The following is a 23,326-nucleotide window of genomic DNA, read 5'->3' as shown; positions in this document are numbered from 1 at the left end:
GCCGGAGCCCTGTGTTTGCCATTGGCTGCAGTTTGCTGGTTTATTTGCAGCTTCCCCCATCTGGAATATGAAAATGGGATTGAAGTAGATAATTGCTAGCAGCGGGTTTTCGAGAGAGGCTTAGAGGGAACAGAATGCCTCTCGCACAGCACAGACTGCCTGCGCCGAAAGAGCTCTGAAGAGATGATTTTAGATGTTACCCACGTCTGAATCTCCCGGAAACTTTACGCTGGAAGCAAGCCATTGCGCACAATCCTGGAGCTAACATCCAAAAGGGGCAAGGAAGGGGCAGCAGGGCTGAACAATGGGATACCTTGTCCTTGGATTTCTCATAGAAAAGCCGGCAAGCGTTCCCCTCTGCTTCCCCGCGAAAAGGGCATGAACGCGACAATGGACTGAATTTCACCCGGCGGAGCTCCAGCGGCTTTTAAGGATGGGATACACTGACCCTTCATCGAGCAGAGATTTGCTGGGAAACAGAACTTTGTTCTTCATATTCATCTGCGCTTTTGCCGTGGTCACCTTGCTGCAGCAGATCCTCTATGGGAGAAACTATCTCAAAAGGTAAGGGGGGACGTGAGGGAATGGAAAAAGTTGTCTGGTAAACCTGAATTGAATCTGAGACCCAGCTGTACCATTACACAGGCTCAAACCACTCCTCAGTGTTGTGCTGACAAGGTTAATCTCTCTTGGGAAGATGCCTCTGGCATCTGTAATGTCTCTTAGACTATTAGTAAAGGACAATGTTAGGTAGGATAGGATTTGTTTATTTGTTGGATTGTGTTTTAATCTTCAGCTGCTGTACAAATCTAGGTCTTACTTAAGCTAGACTGACTTCTACCAGCGGGGTGTCTGCCTCTGATCAGACCGTGCGATATAGGCTTTTCACCGTATGTAAATTCAAGCTGAAATGGCTTGAGAGGTCAAATTATGGCAGTATGCACTTGTCGAAACTTTAACGTTGTTAGAAACAAAAATGCAGATGCTTTTCCTAAAATCAAAGTAGCAATGTTAGTGTTCCAAATAGCAAAGGGATTGCTTTATATTTTCACTGCTGTCTTCTCATGAATTTACTGCTGAGGCTGATTTGTTGTAGATCACATCAGTCTTTGATCTGAAAATGGCACTGCTCTTGTTACAGCAAACACCAGTGGGGATCTTCAAGTGTTTAACCTTGACCCACGCAGGGTTTATTTTACTTAAATCTGGTCTGAAGTGTTGTGGTTTGTGTGATTTTTAAAGGGGAACATTTCTCTTACATGCTTTGAGGTAAGTGGGTTTCAATAGTGTAGGTAGCTACTATGGAAGTTTCTACTGTAATTTAGGAGTGATTTGCCAAAAGAGTTCAATGGTTCGGTTCCTGCCTAGCTGGCAACTCATCTAGTGCCAAGAGCAAGCAAAATGCTGACAATCGGAAAATGTTTCTCACTGGGGGGAATAGCAAGGATAATAATAATATGTATAAATGGGAGCACTGTAGTTAAGAGACGGAGCAATTTGTGCACCCTGCTCAGCAGTGAGGCCTTGGTTGGGGGACTCAGTCCAGTTTGGGACACCTCACTTCCAGAAAGATGTGATCCAGTTGGAAGGAGCCAAAGGAAAGCATTGGGAATGAGCAGAGGTGTAGAAAACATGATAAATGAGAGAAGTCTGAAAAAGCTGTTTTTGTTTAGCTTAGAGTAAATCAGGGGGAGAGGTGATAACTGTCTTGAAATACCCAAACAGTTGCTGCAACGAGGAATGTCATAAACAAATTGCTCTGACAACTCCCGTGATGACAAGAAGTCATGGGCTTAAGTTACAGCAGGAAAGATTTAGATCCAGACATACGGGGAAACTTTTTAAGGGTAAGACCACCTAAGGAGGTTTAAAATCTCCATCTTTGGGGGCTTCAGGAGTATGTTAGGTGGTGTAGTACCGAGCTGCCTTGGTGCTGAGAGGGATGACTTGATGGCCAGTTGAGGTCTCGCCTTATTTTTTCAGTTTTTCCCATTTGTCCTAAAGGCATTGCAACCCTAGTTGTTTTCCTAAGCACAAATAACTGCAGCAGGATAGAGTAAGTGGAAAATAAATCCCAAGTATAAATTGAAATAAAAAATGGTAAAGTAAAAGAAAAACAGTGAGAAGATACCAGTAAAACTCTTCTCCTGAGTTTCTATCCTGCCTCATACCCTGGGAGCCTCTTCTGCCATCAGTGGCCTTCAGAGACTGCAAAAAAGGATCATGTCTGACTTCCAACCTTGCAAAAAACCCCTCTAGTCTTGAGTGCTCTGCCATCAAAGGGGCCAAAGCAGGGGCTGACTGTACGTTTTGTCACTGTGACTAGCAAACACTGTTTATTTAAGTTTTTAGTTCCAGATTTTAATAATTTGTTTCTTTGGCTTTTATTTGTCACATCGAAGATCTCAAAGAGGGTTTCTCCCCACCATCCCCAGTACAGACAAAAAGCACTTAGACCCCTTTCTTGGTTACCGCTAGTTCCCACCTTTCACGGAAATAGAAGTGCAGGATGTGGCAGCCTCAGCCCGTCGGTTATTAGCAATAGAAAGGTGATTTACCCAGCTGCCTACATAGTTACCCTAATATTATCATGAAGGTACTTTTTGGTTTTTCTTTCCTGCTCTTGCTCTCTCGTTCTGCATTATGTTATGGTTTCAATCTGCCATTTGCACTCAGCTGGCGGGGAGAAAGCAAAAGGACCATTCGCAGGCCGTTTGCTCGCTGGTGCCGCTCCGTGCAGAGGTGCATGTAATCTTCCCTTAGTCTCTTCTTTCATAAACCTCCTGTATTAAGTCCCCTGTTACAAGCTGACACCGGCTACGAGCTTCTCGGACACGTTATAGCTTGCACCTCCAGGGAACACAGTTGAGCTGGTGGTTTTGGAGAGCCTCTTCACAGAGAGGAAGTGGGATATTTATAGTGTCGGTGCCGTTTGCCAAGCTGGAACTTGAGGACACTGGCTAAACTGAAGGCTAGTTACTCGCTAATATTCGATATGCTGCTTGTTTGGTGATAGCCTGTGCTCGCATCCCTACATTCGCAACACTGGCAGGCCTCCGGGCCTTTTCCTGGGGCGGCGGGAAAAAATTCCCTAGTGTACTTAGAAAAACCTGAAAATTGCCCTGAAGTACTAGTCCAGTAAATGTACGGTGCTTTTAAGCCTAAATATAGCCCAAGGCCTAGTTTGCTTTTCTGCAAGAAGATGGTTGAAATGGGTAAAGGCCAGCGAGGGAAGAGGAATCTATAAAGCTGACCTAAAACAAGCAGCATGGACACAACTCAGGGGACAGCATAGCCCAGGAACTGTTCCCAGTAAGCAGTCTGGACAAAGTCACCCTTTTCTGGGGAAAGAGGAGAAGGTGGAAAAGTTAGCTGTATGGCGGTGAGTCGTGCTGTGCCAGCTGCCCTTACAAGCAGATTTCCCACCCGAACCTCCCTGCGGACGGTGTCGTGGAGCCTGGCCGTCCTGCGGCTGCCCGAAAACCTGCTCACGAGGATAGCGGGACTGCAGGCAGGAGAGGCTGCTCCGGGAAGGAAATACTGTGGTAAGTCCCAACCACTCAGGGAAATTCAGGAAAGGATCCAGACTCCAGTTAGGGCCTTCTCTTTCTCCTGGCAAAGGGAGAGGACGTAGCTATCAGATTTATAGGCATTCCCGCATTTTTCAAACACCGTACAACATTCTTCACTCCTTCCCCTGCTGTTTTGTCTTGTGCCATCTGCACCTAAAAGGCCGAATCCTGCCCACCCATTTTTTTCACCAGAGTTTCATCCAAGAGGGATGGATGTGGGTGCTCTCGGCCAGGCAAATGGCTCGTGCTCCCAGCATCAGCTCAAGTCCCAGTGAGCAGGGAAACTCTAAGTGGGAAAATGGCACTGGGAAACTCTGGGCTTTGTAGCTCTTGATCCCGAGTGAAAAGAATGATGAAATGAGATATAACTAAGGGACTTTAATATGGATCTCTGGGGTAATTATTTTTATTTTAGGATTAATATGTTGATTAAAAATCTGCCGCATTGATCTGCTAAAGTAGGTTAAATGCGGTGGACTTCTGCTTAAATCCAGAGCTGCAGCTTGCTTGTGTATTGATTCATCTTCCCAGTGCTTGGCTCTCCGCTGAATTTTCCTTTGAGTCAGATGCTCGGCTGAGGTCTGGCCTTTTTTGTGAGCTTTTGCGTGGCCAGCAGGGAATAATGCTGGATTACATCAGGAAACTGCCACTACCATAAAAAATGTTGAAATGGTCACTGTTCTCATCGCCCAACCTGTGGCATAGGGGAGATCAATAGGAGAGTCCTTGCCTGCTTTGGCAAGGGAAAGCTATCAGAATAATTTATTATATACCTATATTCTGTTGGCAGGAACTCTGCTAAATACTGGTTTTCTAGCAGCCTGATTTCTGCACAGAGTGTCAGCTGCAGAAGTGAATCTGTTGCTTTAAAAACATTTTTTTTTTCAGGCCACAAGTGAGAAGAACTTATTTTAAAAGCTATTAAAGACTTTAAACAAAGATTACACTGGAGTCTGTCAGAGGGGGCACATACAGTAATTCAGTCACGCAGCAAGAAACGGTAAGCCTTCATATGCAGGCAGTCTGCATTATTTGAAAGCTTTATGTCTTTTAAATGAGAATAAAACATCACTCCTATGTATGTGTGTGCACCCTATAATTACTCTCAGACTCTTACAGCTTGAGTTTATACCACCATTTTGGTATTTCTGAAGCTGTTTTTATACAACAATTGCAAATCAGTTCCAAGACAGCTTTTACCCCTTTCCTTACCCTCATAAGAAAGATATATTATGATCAACTTTTGCACAGTATGGGCAAATGAGGAACAAATAAAGCACAGAAAATAAAGCTGGTCTAGACCTTGAGGGGTCGCTTATATACCATGCTGTCAAACAAGATCAAATCTTACTTATATCAGGGAGAGCAGCAGTTGCAATCTGGATGCAGGGGCTGCATATGGCCTGAGTTGCATGTTCTCCTAAACTGTACTGGGGAACTGCAGCCAACTCAAGTCCACCGAGAGGTCCCTGCCTGGCAGGCGTCCCTCTGCCCTGTTCTTAACACCCTCCAAAGATGTTAGCCTTCCTAAAACCATCTATTCCAGGGTTTAAACTCTCTTTCCATTTAAATATCTTTCCCCAAGAGACATGAGCTGAAGGTCACCTAATGAGTCATCTCTCTAACACACAGTCCTGTGCCCCCTCCGTTTCTAACCAAAGTGAAATATTATCCCAGGGAAATGACATGCGACCCATGAGTCACCTCGCTGAATCCCTGACCGGGTTTTGTGCAAAGCAGGTCTTGTTTTTCATCTGTTTTCTTCAGAGAAGAAGGGAACTGGGAACTTCAGGAGACAGCAAAGCCCTGACTTCCCTGATTTTCCCCTCTATTCAGCATGTCTATCCCACTGATTTCCTACATCTTCCTATGACTGGTCCATAATAGATGCTGCTGGCATTGCTCTGGGTAGTTCATTTAGTACGTTGAACTTCTCTCCAGCCACATGCCCTGAGAGGTTGGAGGAGCACCAGAGCCAGCGCTGGGGGAGAGCTCAGGAGAGAGGTGGCAATGGGATGGAGAAGGGCACTCAGCTGCCTCCAAAGTCATTCCCGGCTCCTGGTCCCATTCCCTTTCTCATTTCTGCTGTTGGTTGCTTTACATAATGTTCCTGACTTCCCAGATTAAATAAAAGGAGAGAGCTCACAAGTACATGAGCTGTGAATTAAAGCTCTGCAAAAAACGTGCAAACATTGACAGCTCTATCACAGGTCGCAATAGAGGCTTTTGTTGTGAAAAGGGTCCCGAAACCGATATCTTATCTTCTGTCACCGGGAGTTTTTTCTGACTCATCACTTTCATTGGCTTTTAAAGAAAAACATCAAGTGGCAAAAGTTTTAGCATCAGTGCTCTCTGTGGCTGAGATGGAGAAGGCAGGCAGTGTTTGAATCCCTGCTCCCTGTAGACTTACTTTATTCCTAACATTATTATCTTGCACCTCTACTGCTAAAATGGCAAAAACCCTTGCAGATCTTCTCTGTGAATTGCCAGTCCTTGTCCATTCCCTAGTGTACAGTAATCTAAGATAACGAATTTTTCCTTTTTCATTTATTCCATTTTTTAAATGCGTGCAAATTGCGTTAGCCTGAGGTCTGTGCGATTGCCTGGTGTGTTACAGGCTCTTCCTGACCTCAAACCACAGGGGATGTGAGTTGGTACAGGGTGACCTACGGACGCTTGCCCCTTTTGCAGGTTGTGGTTACCGGGCAGTCCCTAGTCGGGTTCCCCATAAGCACATCCAGCATGGAAATATTAGTTCGCATAGGATTTGAATTGTGTTGAGCTGCAGTAGCTCTGCAGAAGCTTCTTGCCCCTGAGTGGCGGGTTGTTTGGGTCCTGTTAACCACCAAAAAGGTGTTCATCACCCTTACTGATTAATACGGGGTCAGTTAAATCCTAATTCTGATCCACAGAATAGCCAGCAGCAGCTTGCTTCTGTCCCTCTGTTGCGTGGGGATCTAGGCCTACTTTTATCCATTCAAATAGATCTTTTTGAACATTTTGCTTAATAACTGGGATAACTCTGCTTTCTGTAATTTACGCAGATACGTTGCTTCTGTATGAGAAAGTAATGGTCAAGTTCTGCCAACATCCATCATTCAAAACCGGTAAAACAAATCCCTTCCATCCAAACTGGTTTAAAACCTGTGACATTTCTTTCAAAAGCATATCTGTTATAACCCTGCTGTCTGTTTTTTTATCTTGTTTTGAAAAATGTAGATGCTTGCCCTCCGTGTATGTGAGCAAGTATGAAATTCAGCATTACCTACATTTGTGGAAAGTCAAATCCATAAATCCTGTCTAATCCATGGTGCTCGCCTGCTGCTGTTCTGTTCCTCCCAGGGCCCTCCCATAAACATGGTATTTTATGAATTCAAGTGCAGGAGGGGAAGGCTCATAGATAAGCGTAAATATGTATCTCAGTAAGGAAGAACCCTAATTCTGTGAGAGGAATGGGAATTAAGTCACCTTTCTCATCATTTTCCACTGACTATCTCAGCTGGCTTCTTGTTCGGCGCACTGGTTTTTGGGTATGCTTTTCTTGGGGATCTAACCCCCTCCGAAGGGTTGGGTGGGATGCCTTGGTATGCAGCTCCGTTCCTCTTGTTTCTCTGCTGTCTGGACCCTGGGATTTTGAGTTCTGCTACACCTGTATCCCCCACGGCTCTAGCTGTGAGCGCTCGCCTCCATGGCTACTCTTGCAGATGTCCTGGTAATTCAGTCTTTTTTTCTTGACCTGAGTTTCCTGATCGTTCTTACACTCTCTGAGTTCTGTTCAGACCTAATCACTGTGCAAAGCTTTGCATTTTCCTCCTTTCACTGTGCCTCATTCTTACCCTTGATTGCTTTTTCATTTCCTTTCTTATTTTTTAATTCAAGTGTATTCATTGCTCAGCAGTCCATGTCTCCCTCAGGCAAATTGTGGAGTCAACCTCCCATTTCTTTGAGGTGTCCTTGCCCTCAGTTACTTGCATCCATTCTGCTTCTTCATTGGCCCTGCAGAGAGTCACGGTCCTTCCATCCCCTCTTTATTTATTTAGTTTTATGCTTTAGTTCTCATGGTGAAAACCTTAAAAAGCAATCTCCGTCACTAGTAGTTTCACGGCACTTTCCGTAAGAACAAATACAGTCAAGGCTACAATTTTCACAGTCCCAGTTGAAAAGCTTGTGCAGTCAGCTGCTTGGAGGGCATGCACACATGGTAGCATGAGATCATGCCTTCTGCTTCTATGTGTGGAGAGAGGGACTATTGCCCACTCCTGCGGCTAATATTGAGTACAGACACATTGACTCTAAATGGCATTTTGCTCACCCTCATCAGCACAGATCCTCTGTGCAATTGGGTATGTTTACACTGCAGAATATAGTGCAGTGTAGGGATGCTTGATCTGCTTCTAAATATATTAGCTTTGGAAACACGAGATGCAAAACAATTGGTTCAGTCAGATCTCTAATGGTGTGGTGAGATTGCTTGTGGTACCCAAGCTGGGTCAGGTATCTTTGCACCGAGCTGTCGTCTCAAATGCTGGCAGAATTTGCTGATCTATTAAAATATTTGGGATTTCCTGTGACTCTCAGTGTGCTTGGGGCTTGGTTGGCCTTTCTTCTAGAAAAGTTCACAACCTTCCTCACTGTCAGCTCATGCTGTTGTGGATTTTATGTTTCCCCTACTTATTACAAATAATATTTTAATTATTAATAATTATTACAAAATAAATCCAAGCTAAGTAGCTACTCCTCCTCACATGTTTATCTTCCAGCCACAGACCAGAAATGGAAAGTCTGTATTGTTTTGAAAGGTAGCCTTTGATGTCCTTGGTATCCTGGTCAACACTTCTTCCATTGTAAGCAGACTAGCTGAATGTTAGTGTTGGGTCTATTTTATCTTTCTTGGGAAGTGATTTTAGATAAGTTTTTTTTCAGAAGATGTATATGAATATCTGATACAAGGTGGATCCCAAATGTGAAATGTGCTACATGAAAGAAAACCTTTTTTTCTGTATAATAGTGGTTATAATCCAGAAGCTTCCCACCTATGTTTCCAATTTTGCTCTATGTGCTAGTCAAAACAGACTCCTCCACCACTTTATTACTACTATTTCCCTCTAACATGTCGGGCCAAGCTTGTCCCTGGTGTAATACTGTTTAACCCAATGTGTGATGAACCAGATGTGCCCATTTCCAGCATTCTCCATCCATATTTTGCTTCTCATGAGACCCATGCTGTTTGATTTCTTCCTTTCATTGTGAATATATCAGTTTTGCTCTCCTTCATGATTTCATACATTTTCAAAGCCTTTTTTAATGGTCTTCTCCCAGTAAGATAACAAGGAATCAGCTCATCAATTCCCCAACTTGCAAGGTCATTAGGCCGCCTGTGCAGCTACAGACATCACAGCCGTAGATCACTGAGACGAAGATTTCATATCTGATTGGTCTCTATTAATGCAGTGAGCAGAAATATTCATGTGTATGTATCCAGACTAAAACTGGCATTTTGCTCATTTTACTCGAGAAATAAGGATATTTCAAAACCGGACAGGTCAGACTCAAATCTGCTTCCGCTGAATGCAAATGTGAGTTTTACAATCGACTCACATAAGAGCACGTGTGGGCATACGTGGTCACGTATGGGAGCATCCTGCTCAAGTATGTGAGCTGGTCCCAGAAATGTTTGATCTCTTTCTTCATGCTGTGTGTGGCAGGATTATGCCCACGGATTCTCCACTGAAAGAGGCCAATTCACACACTTTTCTACTGCCATTACAGCCCAGGTGGATCTGGACCTGGACTCGTTACAGACAGATATGCATTTCTTTCATCCATATTGTGTCTTTCTAGATTGCTGTGCCTTGAATATTTATTTAAAAATGGATTGGAGCTTTCAAAGTGATAATAAATTTTTAAAGTAAGCATGTGCCTCTCACTCGTCATCTAACTTGACTGTCTTGGGTTACTGAGTCCAGCCCTTTTGTCAGCAAAGGGGAGGTTTTGGACACAGAGGCTAGTCTGCCTTGACTCTCTGCTGGTTCTGGTTTGATGCCAAGATCTCAGTGCTCCTTAATGAATGCTTTACCCCATAGCATCTAGGAATTAAAACATTTTCAAGCCCCTCTGAAATCTTTTCAAGTGCAATGTGAATAAGCTTGCTGTTTCTTCAGCAAACACAGCAGGATCCCCAGTTTTCTCTCAAACTCCACTTGCTGTTATCTCCATCAGCTCCTATCCTTGTCTTCGCTCGTGCATCAGCCTGTCACACTGCAGATTCCTGTTATTATTCCCCTTTCTTATCCAATCTCCTCATTGTCTCTGGTCCATTTTAGTAAGTGTTTTCAGTGCAGGTCATTCATGCATACCATTGTTTTATTTTCCATGCACCCTGTGGACACAATGAGTCATGTTCTCCTTATTTTGCAGAAAGAAGGAACTGAATCTTCAGCAAGGTTAACCATATGACTTTCCTATACCTCTGTGACATCCCTGTTATAGTCTAGGGACTATAGTCTAGGGACTGTTACAAGTCTAGGGACTTTCCATTTCATGAGCATTAACATGCAAGTCTTTAGTTCTTCCTCTCAAGGGCACAAGAATTAGGAAAGAGGGAAACAGGTACAGTGGAAGTAAGTAATTTTCCACTGAGTTCAGGAAGCCGATGCATGGCCTAGGCTGTCTGCTGCAAGGGCTGCGTATGGCTTCTGTGTTTGGGCAGCGTGTAACAGCACACAGTACCATGACTGGGTCTGTAGAAATGTGATTTTAAAATTATTAACAGTGTATATAATTAATGTAGATGCTATTAACTTACAATTGAAACAGGAGCCAGATTCAGAAAAGCTGGGCTTGCTGACATCTTTCCCTGCTGGGCTCTCTGCGAGGGGCCTAGCTAGTCACATAGGGAAGAAATGTGAGAATTAGAAAAAGAAAGAGCAGAGAAAGTGAAGACAAATAGGAGATGGAGTTCAGAAGGAAAATGTAGCAATTTGTCTTGCTCTTGGAGGCATTCTTGTCCTCTTTTTACCCCCTGCTTCCACCTTGCCTGACCATCTGTGGGACCAGCAAACAGAGTTAGATTTTGGCTTTGCTTCACAGATAGATACAACGTGACAGTGTTTTGTGTCTGCTTTTGCTTGCTTTTGGATTTATTCAGCCTGCCTCTGATAGATGCAGGATGGGGTAGTAGTGGCTGTCACCTTGAAAGACGAGTGGAAATAACCCGCTGAGTGGGATAAAATAAGGTGAGCTGGCTGTTTTGGGGAACAGGTTGGCATTGGAGGAGAACGTGCTCTTCCATGCCTTCTCATGCCGTCCGTGTGATGCCCTGGTGGCCGTTCAGTCCTCGTTACACATAGGTGCTGATCGCTGTGTTATTCAGCCGCTTGCCCCAGTCTGCTGTTATGCCTCGAAAGCATGAAGGTCTTCCCTGAAAAAATCTGCAGCATGCATGATCATGGCCTGCTGTCTGGTTAGAGCCCAGGCAGGGTGCCAGCAAGTACATAAAGTCTTCTGGGTCTTCTCCGTTTACTAGCTGTAGAATACCTCCTGTATAAGAGCCTTGCCCTCTTGTTTGAGCTGGATTTTCGGAAAGGCAGTGAGACACTCCTGAGGTGGGATCTCTGTGATGAGGCGGCAGCATGGCTCCTGAGCTTCTTGCTGCAGTCTATCCACTTGTTCATGCTTGTCTGTTTAATAGTTCAAAACCCCCATAATTGTTTGACATTCGCTGCCATTAAAACCCCCGCTTGCGCAGGAGCTGTTTCTTGTTTGGATTACAGCAACAGGCTTTTTGCTTTGCATCCTGCTACTTCTTGACAGCCGGTCTTGACAAGCCCTTCAGAATTATGGCTGCTTCGTTAATTTTCTGGTTCTTTTTCACCCCCTCCCGCTCTCCTCACGTTATGCCAGTGTTTATTTGACCACACACTGATTCAACATTTAGAGCTACCGATTAGGATCAAAATACTGCTTTGACATTTACTTGAAACTGTGTGTCTTTATTGCTAAGACATCCAACTTAGCGAGTTTGCTCATACAAGGGTGTTTGTACTCATATTTGTTAGAGATAAGTCCTGTGATTACTGATGTCTATAAACCAGTATATAAATACTCCTTTCGCCCACAGCAGAACTCTTCTGATGAGAAATTTGCTCAAAGTCGATGCGCAAAATGAAACATCTCTGAAATAAGAGTGTTTCTGGTTATTACATCTTTTGTAAAGACTTCCCTTGTCATCATCAGCATCATGCATTGGGGAACCATGCTAATTTTAGAAGGAAATAACATTAGGACATATTGAGCAAGTGGCCCAGTTCCACCATCAGGAGACATCGGTAATGATCCCAAGCTTTTTTTTTTTTTTTTTGATTATTTGACATAAACTGTTCTAATTACGTAGAGGACCAATATGTCTACCTCCAGTTCCTGTTTTTCTCCCCTTCTTTTAATTTTTTTCACCCTCTTCTTTGTCCTGCTTCTTTCTCTCTTCCTTTTCCATATTTCCATTCTGCATATGCTTTCCTATTGCAGTTCTTATTCACAGAAGCTTAATTTACCCCTTCTTTGTCTGCCTATTAAAATGTAAGATAGTTAGTGCTGAGAGTGAATGTGCTAGATTTTCACTACCATAATATCCCAAAGAAATATACTGGTGGAGCAGTTCGCATCTCTGATCTATTTTCTCAGGCTGTTTACAGATTCAGGCAGACAGGATTTATGAATACTTAGAGTTGCAAGGTTTCCCTCACAACTGTGATGATAAGCAAATTCCATATTTTTTAACTTGAAATCTCCTAATTCTAGGCTGACTGAAATCAATGGTAAAACTCTCGATAATCCTGTTAGGGACAGAATTAATTTAGGTCAGTGTTTTCAAATGACTCATTCTCAATTTCTGCTCAGTCCTAATGCTACAAACCTATATTTATGGGAGTTGTTCTTAACAGGAGGAATAGGTTTATTGTACCATTACTCCAGAAAACGCAGTACAGAAACCTTGTACAGCAGACTCTCAGTGAGACACACAGTCTTATGAGCAGCATAACGTTTCTTCTGAGATGTATTTTGTGCTCTAAGTCCATGTGGTGTTAAACTCATGAGTTCCTGTTTGTCAGAAGGAGAACACCACATAGCCACCTTTCTCTGCTCCTGCGGTACAGGATCAGACGCTTGCTACTGATCCTGAGCTCAGCCAGCAACCTTGTGATTTGTCCTTACCATGTAGGAGGAGAAGGTTCATACCCAGACCCCTGCTTGCCCTCATTAGATATTTTTGTACCTTAATTAGATCCCCCATTCTGCCATTTCAAAGCTAAGTATTTTAAGCTGTTCCTCGTAAGACATATCTACCATTCCTCAGCGTTAGTCTTCCTGATCTCCTCTTGGATCTTACCCAAAATTCACATGTCCTCCTTTCAACTGGGTTCCTCAGCTGCAGTACACAGTGTTCCCAAAAAAGGCTTGACGAGAGGAGGGCATTAAAGAGTGATTGTCTCATTTCTTTTGCTTTATGAGCAGATTCTCCCCTCTGCCTTTGAGCATTTGCTTAGCTTTACTTCCAGCTGTTACTTGTGGAGCAGAGATGTACAAGGGGAAGGAACCTTGCTGCATGTTTTAGTCTTCTTTTCATCTGCCAGAATAATGGCTGTGTTTTAGGAGAGTTCAACTCTGAAGGACACACCAATATCAGCTATATAGCTAGATTGCTGCTGTCTGTTTCAGTTTGCAGACAAGTATCCAAACCCCAAATTGCTAACTAACTTAAATCCAATTAAAAAGTTCAAATCAAACTTGTTTTTCCCACAATTCTACTATTTCTTCTCATGTATCATTCACTGCTGCCCTTAGCAGTTAAAACCTATTTTTAAGGGCATACCTTTAGATACCTTTTAGAAGGACATATACATTGAAATGAAATGCTTTTCCATCAGGGTCATAAAGAGCAGCAGAAAAATGTGTTAAGACTGTGTGGTACATAGGAGAGAATCATGAGTGTTTATTTCAACAAGGCTAAAAGTGAAGGTGTCTTCATTAAAGTGAGAATTGTCTCTTATTTCTTCACACCAATGTTCTACTCAGAAGTAGTCACCCTGGGCAACCTCAGCTGATAAAAATAGTCAGAGGTCAGTGGAAGGTAAGGCCATAACTCATAACCCTTATAGTCAGTGGAAGGAGAAAGATCCTTCCAGATGATAATTTAAATCTCAGGAGAGGCTGAAGAGAAGTCTTTGCTTGTTATATTTTTTGTGTTTGATCTGATCCTCTACGTTGATCACCAAAGTAGCTCTTTCCAAGCTGATGGCAAGCTATAAGTGTGCGGTATCATCTCATTTTGCTTATAGTAATCAGTATAGTCTCTTCCACTTGTTCTATATCTCTCCTGATCTTTTGGAAAGCAGGGGAATTGCATTCATATATTTAACTAAGAGGGAGTCAGAATGGGCCTTCTATGAGCAAAAAATTAGCTTCTGTATTTGAAATATTCACATTTTTATACTTAAAACATTTTTTTGAAAACACAAAATTTGAAAATTGGGGAAAATGCAAGAAATGAAAATGCATTTAAAAGGTTCAGAGGAAGCTTTTTAAACCTTTTATAGTGCTTTTCTCCCAGCTTTTGAGGTGGGTAGCAGCTTATCAGGCACGGGAGGAGTTTCAGAGAGTAGTTCATTATGGTCTTCAATTCTGAGTATTTAAAAGACTCCCTTCCGCTTTCAGAATTCCTTCTCCCCACAAAATACTTTCCCCCAAAAGTCTGTTTTCAATAAAAAACAACCAAACAAAAAGATTAAAAGGCACAAAACATAGAAGAGCAAGCTTCAGAAATTCTTTCACAATACCTAGTTTTCAGGAAGGAAAAGGACATTTGTTGTGACATGCATTGCACTTCACCTAGACGGTGGGATGCTTCTGTCTAGTGTGTGTGCCCACACTACAAGCCACCCCGGACTCCCTGTACTGCTAATGGAGGCCTAGTCAGTATGGTCAGGAGAATTTAGGGGGTGGATGAGTTCATCCTAGGGTAGAGGCCAGCCTTCGATCAGATGTATCTGTCCCTAGGCTGCACTGACTGCATCGAGCCACTCTCTACTGATTTTTAAGAACCAAGACGATTAGCTCGGGTGGACATGCCTGCATTGCAGATACCTAAAGTTAGACAAGGTGATGTAAATCCCCAGGCCAACTGGGATTTATAAATGTGTTAAAATGACTGTGGCAACAAGGAAATACTGTGCGCACACATTTCTGCGATACAGTACAAATAAGCTCCTACCATATGTTTTTGGAGCCATTTAGAGCTATTCCCCTTTTTTGCTGCAGCAAGCAAAGAGGCCCTATTTCAATGCCGCAGGCCTTTCCTGCTTAATTTCCTGTGCAGATAACTGCTGCCAATTCAACTAGAGGTAGGAAATGGTCTGAGAGATGTTCCAGTCCTTCTAATCAGTCTGTTGACCAAGAAACCTAGCCAGGACCTGGATGCCCTTCGTTGCGGGCAGAGTGGTTGCTGGCAGATCGCTTCCTGGCTGTCCCCGCACAGCCCAGCCAGGGAGTTAACTTTCAGCTTTGGCAGCACCAAATGTTCACGACTCAGCTGCCAGGCTTCTAAAATCATGAAATTGGGTTAAACTGGAGAAGATTAAAAATAACAATCTGCAAGATTCTTTTTCTTTGACTTCTGAGCTAAAGGAAGGATTTGGCTCTTACTATCAAACATTTCAGACCCAGCTTTTTAAAATATACGTGAGATTCCTACCAAACTATTGTTGGTAGTTTCCAGAAGACTGCAGGCCTCACAGAACTTTCAATTGATTTGTGAAAGTTTGGGAAACAGGGAGCAGTGATGATTGTGGTATGCATTTGCTTAAAAAAATATCATCTTCCCAAAGACGAAGAAGAATTAGTATCATGTGACTTGGATAAGTTATCAAATATCGTAAATAATGATAAGTCTTTTGCTATCATGGCCAACAAATCAGAGGAAAGACCCAGTCCCCACCACCTTTAATAACAACTGTAGTTGTAAAATTGAAGTTTGGGGTTTGCCTCTTTGGCCCTGTGGATCCACAGCAGTTTTCCATACTGTGTCCAGCTTTTTCTGCTTGTGTTTCTGGGAAGGAAATTTCCACCTTGTGCCATGCACATGTGTGTTGCTAATGAGCACATATGATTTCTGGCCTTCTAATTTGGATGGGGAGGCTGATGCTGTTTGCAGCCAAGGACTTGCAGAATTTGGTTATGAGGAATGAAAGTTAATCATTTGCAGTAGTAAGACCTGTGGTTCTTGATATCTTTTTATTGTGTTTGATGAATCTGTCTTATCCACTGTGTTAAGAAAAAGGACATAAGATCTCATGCTGAAAGAGTTAACCTAATGAATGATATCAAATATCAACTGCCTCGTTTTCTTGCTAGAGGGCTGCAGTTTAGCTGGCAGAATGGAGAGGAATTGGCAAATTGGACCGGCACCATTAATTTCACCGATGACGGAGCAGTGAAGAGTGGCAGTGGCACAGGCACCAGGTACCAACCCCTGAGGGAATGACTACAGAAAATCTGGCCCTAGGCTTTCTTTACAAGAGAATATGTGTTCTAAAAAAGACATAGTTTCACTTGAAATCCTTCCAGTGCCTAGTCGGGGAAAAATGTTCTAGCGAGATAAGACCAGAGTACTTCCCTTATTTATATTATTCTGAAACTGTTATAAGAAGCACTGATGTGCTGTTGAATGTTTTGTACTTACTTGTGGTAAGACTCCTCAGACTGTCGAGTATCTGAAGGCTTGGGAAACTCCATGTGTATAGTCAAGAAACTGGCTGTGGCTATGGTCACCTAGGTAAGCTGTGGTATCCCCAAAGAGCTCCGTGGATGTCACAGGCCATCGACACGAATCTGGTTCATGGGGCTCATATTTGGGGTGTCTTCCTGGAACCTCAGTCTTAGAAAACTTCCCTGCCAGGAAGTCTGTCTAATTAGCAGCTTTGGCACAGGGTACACTCCAGCATGTTTATCTTGAAGAGCAAAGGTTTGCTTAGTGCAGAACAACTTCAGGTGAAATCTAGCTGTGGACGGTTAAAAAGTACCTTTCAATGTGTAATACTTACAGTCCCTATTGACTTGAATGTAGAGATCCTGAGTCATGTGTAGTCGAGCTCAATAAATACCATGGAAATCTTAGAAATTAGTCAAAGAAAAAATAAAATAATTATAAGAAAAGAAACTGACATTTATTACCTATTTATAAGTACAGCTCTCTGTGGATAAATTATGTTTTTTATTAGCGATACTATCACAGTATATTTTGGTAACCATACGCCACTACAGCTGTGGTGCTGATAGCATTTCAAAGGCAAGCGGAAGTACAGAATCTGACCTGCCAAAAATCATACAGTCTCACTGAACCGCAGCAGTACTGCAATTCCTGTTGCAGCTCTTTGCTGTAATGCGATCCTGTATCACTGCTACCCGCTGCTCAATTGGTTTAACTAGTCAAGAAAGCTTTATGAAAAGAACCGGCTTAGCTGCTGTTTTAGCCCAGAGCGAAGGAAAAATGATTTTATCTATTTATCTATTGCTACTTTTGTTGCTTCATTTGTGTATGCGTTTATAGTCTGTATATTCAAAGTCTTCAGTCTGGGCACTTGGCATATCAGAAAACTGAACGTGACCAAAAAAAAGAGATATTGTCTTGCTGAGGTAAGAGAATTAATAAATATAGATTCCTCCCTCTAGGCACCCTTGATAGAGACAATTGAACTGTCATTCAGTGCAGGGGGGAGACAAAACCCTTGACTGCAAGGTACATTTATGAGGCACTGAACTGCAATACTGTCTCAATCTGTTTAACCCCTTCAAAGAGTAAGAGGTTCAAGGTACAGGGGCTTTTTGTACAAATGGGCTCTAACTACACAATTCAGGTATAAATTTCAAATATAAATATAAAGATGGAAATTTCAAAGTTAGTGTCATGTTAATGACTGTGGAGCTGAAAGGTATTTGGGGGCAGAAAGGGATTTGGTGTTAGGGATAATTCTGGCTGGAACATATTGCACATAAGTGTGTTACATATATTATTTGCATACTGTATAATGTCTGTAAGCTGAGAATACAGGAAAATAAGAAAGAACTATATCAATGTGGTGCTGAGACTGTGCAGTGAATAACTGCAAAATTAGGTCATAAACTGTGTTTACTGTTCATCTTTAATCACCTTTCTTACTGTGCTATCACTAGACATCTCCCAAGAGTCTTAATCTAACATCCAACTCCAAACTGTTGATACCAATTGAAAACAAGCCTTCCCCTAATAAATAATTCTTTCCACCAAATGAAAAACTTGCAGACTAAATTTTACTGACCTAATTTATTTGTATATATTTACAAGTCTCCAGCGACGTGTCTAAAGAGCACAAAACTAACTATATGTCAGCATGTGCACAGTAAATACCTTTCACTGCATGGCTCTGCAGTTTATCATGTGTTATTACCTTCTTGTAAAAGGTTTGGTGTTTAAAGATATTAATTGAAATAGATACTTTTAGGCTTTTTAGATATATAATTTAGCACTGAACTGGTAAGCATTTCATTAGTTTGTATCATTTACATGTTTACAGGTGTACAGGAACATGTTTAGTCATACATATATACTATTTGCCTATGTATATTCTATAACAACTATTTCTCTTTTAACTAGATAACTTAATATATGCTGTTGAGACCCTGACATCTCATTCTGTAAGATCAGAGTGATTTATTAGATGAAAATGTCGCACTTCTAAGTAAAAGGCATACTGCATGAATAAATGCATTAGAAATTGTAAGACAGTCAGACTTCACAAGAACAGTGGCCATATCAAACCAATGAACAGTGAAGATTAAACTTTGCACAGAGAGGATCAAATAGCACATTAAGTGAAGAACTTCATGTTATCTGAGTACTAATACAGAAGTCTTCTGCAGCTGAAGACTCAAGAGATGGTTACACTAACACCTATGCATAATTCAACATCTGTTAAAGTGAGTGAAGACTTTCTCATTGATTTCAGTAGGAACTTAACTAAAGTACAAAGTTGAAGCATGGCTTGCAGTTGGAGAGTCTTTTACTGTCCAGGGGAGCTCATTACACAGCTTCAGACAATGAGTCTTACTCTGATAGCAGACAACTCCCCTGTGCCAGAGAAACCAAGCTAACCAGGGGATTTCATCCCAGTGCATTAGCCAATTCTTTAGATTCCTATGACCAGTCCATAGAGATAAAAACTGGTATCATAAGCTTGGCTCAGTATTTGGTAGAATTGAGAGCATGGATGGTATGTGTAGGTTGTTTGCGGTAGCTAATGTGGGGAGATGTCCCACAGTGCTCTGTATTTGCTGAAGCTTTTGGGGCACCAAAAGCTTCATTTCCATTTATATTGCATTAATGCAGGTCTTATAAGAAGTGATGAAGTTGTGAGTACTTGCAGTCAGTAAAAATATACTTAATGAAACATTCAACCACACCCCAAAGCTATCAGGTGACCTGGCTGACTGTGGATGTGTACTTTCAGCCCAAGAAGGACTAGATGGTGGCTGCAGGCACTTTGAAATATGGCTGTCCTCCATCAGAAACAATAATCTTGCTCAGATGCAGTTTCAACCAGTTGTTCTTCATCTAATATTGGGTTATTTTTGCTGGTTGTGTATCAGCCGTTGCTTTCCATGGCTATTGCTCAGCTTTCTACCTTTTGCTCTGTATCTTGTGCAAAGCCTTAGAAATCTTAGAACATCCTTGCAGGGAGTTAAGTTAAAAAGTTCTGTGTGGTGCTGGTTATCCGAAGTAAAATATGAGGCTGTTTCCTAGACCCCTGCTTTCTTATTCTCTGTTGTCCTTTTAATATGTTTTGCAACTTACTGGGATTATATGTGAAGAAGCTGTCTTAATGATTTGATGACCTATCCAGCATATTGGTTGGGTTTTCATGTTCTCAACCATCTTCAGTTCACCTGAGGTGAAGATCTTGTGAGACCACAAGAGCCTTAGATGGGTGAGCAAAGAAGTGAGCTTTATACTTTCGGGCCTGTTAATTTGTACATTCAGTTCTTCAATATTACAAAACTGGAGCTCTGTCCCCAGTGGCAACAAAACAGAATATCTAATCAACTGGATTCATGTTATATACTTTTTCCAAGACTGTGCATAAGGGTTTGAGCCTTCAAACCTCATGGCCAGGATGGTAGCTGAGGATGTTCCTTATCTCGTGGTGCTGAACTCCTAATACAAAGCTGCTAAGATCTTGAGAACCATGAAAAAAAAAAAAGCCATTGCTTGCAATGAAAAAATAAAATGTGTTGTTCAGATGTTATTGATGTATAAGTGTTGTCATGTGTTTTGTTATGCCTCCCAGGTGGTCATATGGTTAACAAGATCAGAGGCTTATTTCAATCAGAGTGACGGGAATGGACTTGATTAAAACAGCCAAACAGCAGTATATTTAAAACAGGGGAATTCTGAAATGACATTAGTAAAATAGGACTTCCTGCAGCATACCCCACTGCTGTGTGCCAGGAGCTGATGTTGTTTTGATACAGTGAACATGAAAGAAAAGAAAGACCAAAGTATCTCCAAAATTTTGATTTAGTATACTGTCCAATAGTCGTTCTGAGGGTGACGCACTGTGCAGTGGGAAAACCTCTAAAGGAAGATGCATGGCAATGTGTGTGTGCGAGATGACCCAGAAAGCACAGGGGGCTGTGGTGTTACATTTGTTTGGTTCGGGAATATGGTCTGCAAGATGGGCCTGTCCCAGGCAAGCGAACAAACTGCAGGAGGTGGCCTGATCTTTGCTCTGTCACTAGAGCTGTTTCTGCTTTAGCTCCTGCTGTTACACCCACAGCTGCTGGAGTAGAGGTGTATTGGATAGTATATTGGACTGAAATTTTGGAGGGACTTTGGTCCCAAATAAGCTGACAGACGAGGCAGGAACAATTCTGCACTGGCAGGAGTGTATGTTTGGTCAGTTCTCATTGCTAATGATTGTAGTGAGCTTACTGGGCAGCTGAGCCAAGCAGTCCCAAATGATTCATGTATTGAGATGTGAGGACAGGAGATCAAAATCAGAATGGCAGCGAGCAGCAAGTGCCAATTTGCCAGGAGCTTTCATAGTACTGGTGAAAAAATATCCTCAGGGCATCACAGCTATCATCTTAACTGTATGGATGCGTAAATTGTCTGTGAAGTCATGCAACTAGATCAAAATAAGAACTCAAGAATAGGGACATCTCTGAGATTTAACAGATGGATTCATGAATTTTTCTCAAGTTACTTGGGAGGGATGTAGAGCTATCAATGAACCACTTTTAAAGGACAGAAATATAAAAGCCACTCCTCTTCTGTGGATGATCAAACATGAATTTAGGTCTAGTCTGTGGAAGCATTTTTTGTTGTTTTACATAAAAATCTTTAATTTGGAAAATTGCAGGGAATCTTGGGAAACCACTTTGCTTTGGTGTCCAGGCATATCTGATGCCATCTCTTATCAAAAAGCAGAAAAACTCTTGACAATGTAAAGAAATGAATCTAGCCAAACATTTCAGAATATCCTAGGTGGAAAATCAGGAGGTTCATGAATTAATAAATTTTAACCTCATCTAGGCAAATCTCCTGGGAACCGTGAGCCCATGTTCAAGCTCCTGACTTCTGTTTGATTACTGTGGTTCTTCTAGAAAGAAAACCAGGCTGGAACTAAAGATGTTATTTCTATCTTCAGCTTCCAGGCACTGGATACTGTTTTTCCTTGCTCTGCTTTATTGAAAAGCTTCCTGCTACTAGGAATTGCTTTCTGGTGTAGTATATCCCTACTCAGTCACCATATTTTTAGATTAAGCTTCATATGCCTCATACTTTTTGTCATCCAAATAATTTTATAGGTCCTTTCCTAATTCTCCCCAGTATTTCAAACCCTTTTCAAAGTTGGAATACCAGAAGTGGATGCAGTAGTCCAGAAGTGCTTCACCATGTAATATATTGGAAAATGTATCACCATTTTCTCCTGCTTAATATTTTCATTCTTATGCTTTCAGTGCCACATTTCGTTCTTAGCTACAACCACATACTGAAAGTCTGTGATCAGTTGGACCTCTACAGTTACCTCCAATTTCTGCAAATTCTGCCTGTTTCCAAACAAATTTATTCACCTCCCACTCTGTTACAATTGTTCTTGATTATTATTAATGTTACCACTTATCTTTGATAAGGATTCACAACTATATGTGTAGCTGTACAACAATCGTTAGTATTTCCTAAACACCAAATTTTTAATTCAAATTTATTGTGGAAACCTAGTAGCATTAGAGCTGTTCTTGGTAAAATATTAAAACCAGTTAATGCCAGTGATATTGGCATCAGCAGTGTGGTAGCCAGGAGGAATATGAACCATCTCATTTTAAATTTGTTGTCTTTTAGGAGGAACTGGTCAAATAGTTTTACCAACTCCTATGGAAGAAGACTATAGCTTCTTCAGCCTCCCACTCCGTGCCCACAGCAGCTAGTCTCTCTCTTCAGTCTTTCAGGCACCAGCCTACTGTAGACGAGTCAATACAGACTCTCAAGCTGCAGAAACAGCACATGCAGCAATGTGATTTTTTTTCTGTCACAGCCCTAGAGAAGTGTAAATTAATCCATGAAACATTTCTGCTTCATCTGCCAGTTCTGGGAGTAGGGGGATCTCGTTTAACAACAGTTACATCCACAGGTGTTTTCTTTTGCAAGGTATGGTATGAAAGGTCATCTGATTTTCATTAACTTCAGAGGCTGCTCCTGTTCTCAGTGGTAATCCTGTAGTCTGGGCAATGTCAATGAGAACAGAAGCCCAGGGTCCCAGTTCCTGCCCACCACAGACTTACCTGTCAATTAGCTTCTACATCATCTTTATCTGTCAAACAGGGAAGTGTACCTAAGTGCCTTCCAACCAAGATCAATGCGTATGTACACAATCTTAGGAGTATATGCCATGCTAAGTGGTATGAAACACAATCTGAGGGAAAAAAAGAATCGCTGAGACCAACTCCCTCAACCTTTTGGCCAAATCTTGTAGATCTTAATGTCGTATGGAAATACTAATGGAGGCAAAAGCCTCTCACTCACAATGTGCTCTTTGATGATGTCAACACCTAATTTGCACTGCTCTGAGTGAGTTTTCCAGAATCCCTATAGCCACAATGCGCTCCTCCTCAGCCACCTTCTTGCTATGTGGCTATATAAATTTTAGATCATGGGCTGACCCTGCTGGGTGAGTGTGAATCCCCACAAGCTTTGAAGATTGTACACTTGTAAGGTTCCTGAGTAGGGAAGGTGAACCTAGACTTGGGGCTGGCCATGGATCTGCCTTTTCTGATGTATGCAGGCTCTGCTAATTGAACTTTTCTCTTAATAAGTATTTAGTAGAAGCCTGCAGGGCTTGGTTCATTTATTCTCATTTTTAGTCACTGGATAATGTGTCTTTTTGGAAAGATCTTTGTTTTTCCTGCAGGAGAGGCAGAATCCTTCCTGCAGTACTCAGTTCTCTTGCAACCTAAGTGCTGCAGCCTCACCATGAGCAGTGCAGAATTGTCGCTGCAGGAACTAGCAAAACAGGAAGGAGGCTTGTGCAGGAGAAAATGATCTCTTTTAAAAGATGCCTGACAATTACCCTCAATTATATTTTAACACTTTTTGCAATATATCAGACGAATCAGTGCCCCAGTCCAAGTGTCTCTTGAAGGCAGGAGTGAAGTCTCCGACCTTTTAA

The 23,326-nt window shown here is 42.0% G+C and overlaps 1 protein-coding gene across 1 annotated transcript in view; it reads left to right on the top strand.

Moving 5' to 3' along the window:
• The first annotated feature begins 433 nt into the window (after nt 1-433).
• The window catches only part of ST8SIA5 (ST8 alpha-N-acetyl-neuraminide alpha-2,8-sialyltransferase 5), a 40,254-nt gene continuing 17,361 nt past the window's right edge, over nt 434-23,326 (top strand). Inside the window, exons 1-2 of the mRNA XM_013955543.2 lie at nt 434-564; nt 15,978-16,085. Of these exons, the coding sequence (XP_013810997.1) occupies nt 434-564; nt 15,978-16,085 (239 nt within the window). The remainder of the gene's footprint in view (nt 565-15,977; nt 16,086-23,326) is intronic.

This window comes from Apteryx mantelli, chromosome Z (assembly GCF_036417845.1).
Source record: "Apteryx mantelli isolate bAptMan1 chromosome Z, bAptMan1.hap1, whole genome shotgun sequence".
NCBI lineage: Eukaryota > Metazoa > Chordata > Aves > Apterygiformes > Apterygidae > Apteryx > Apteryx mantelli.
This window is presented reverse-complemented; position numbering and strand designations above follow the sequence as displayed.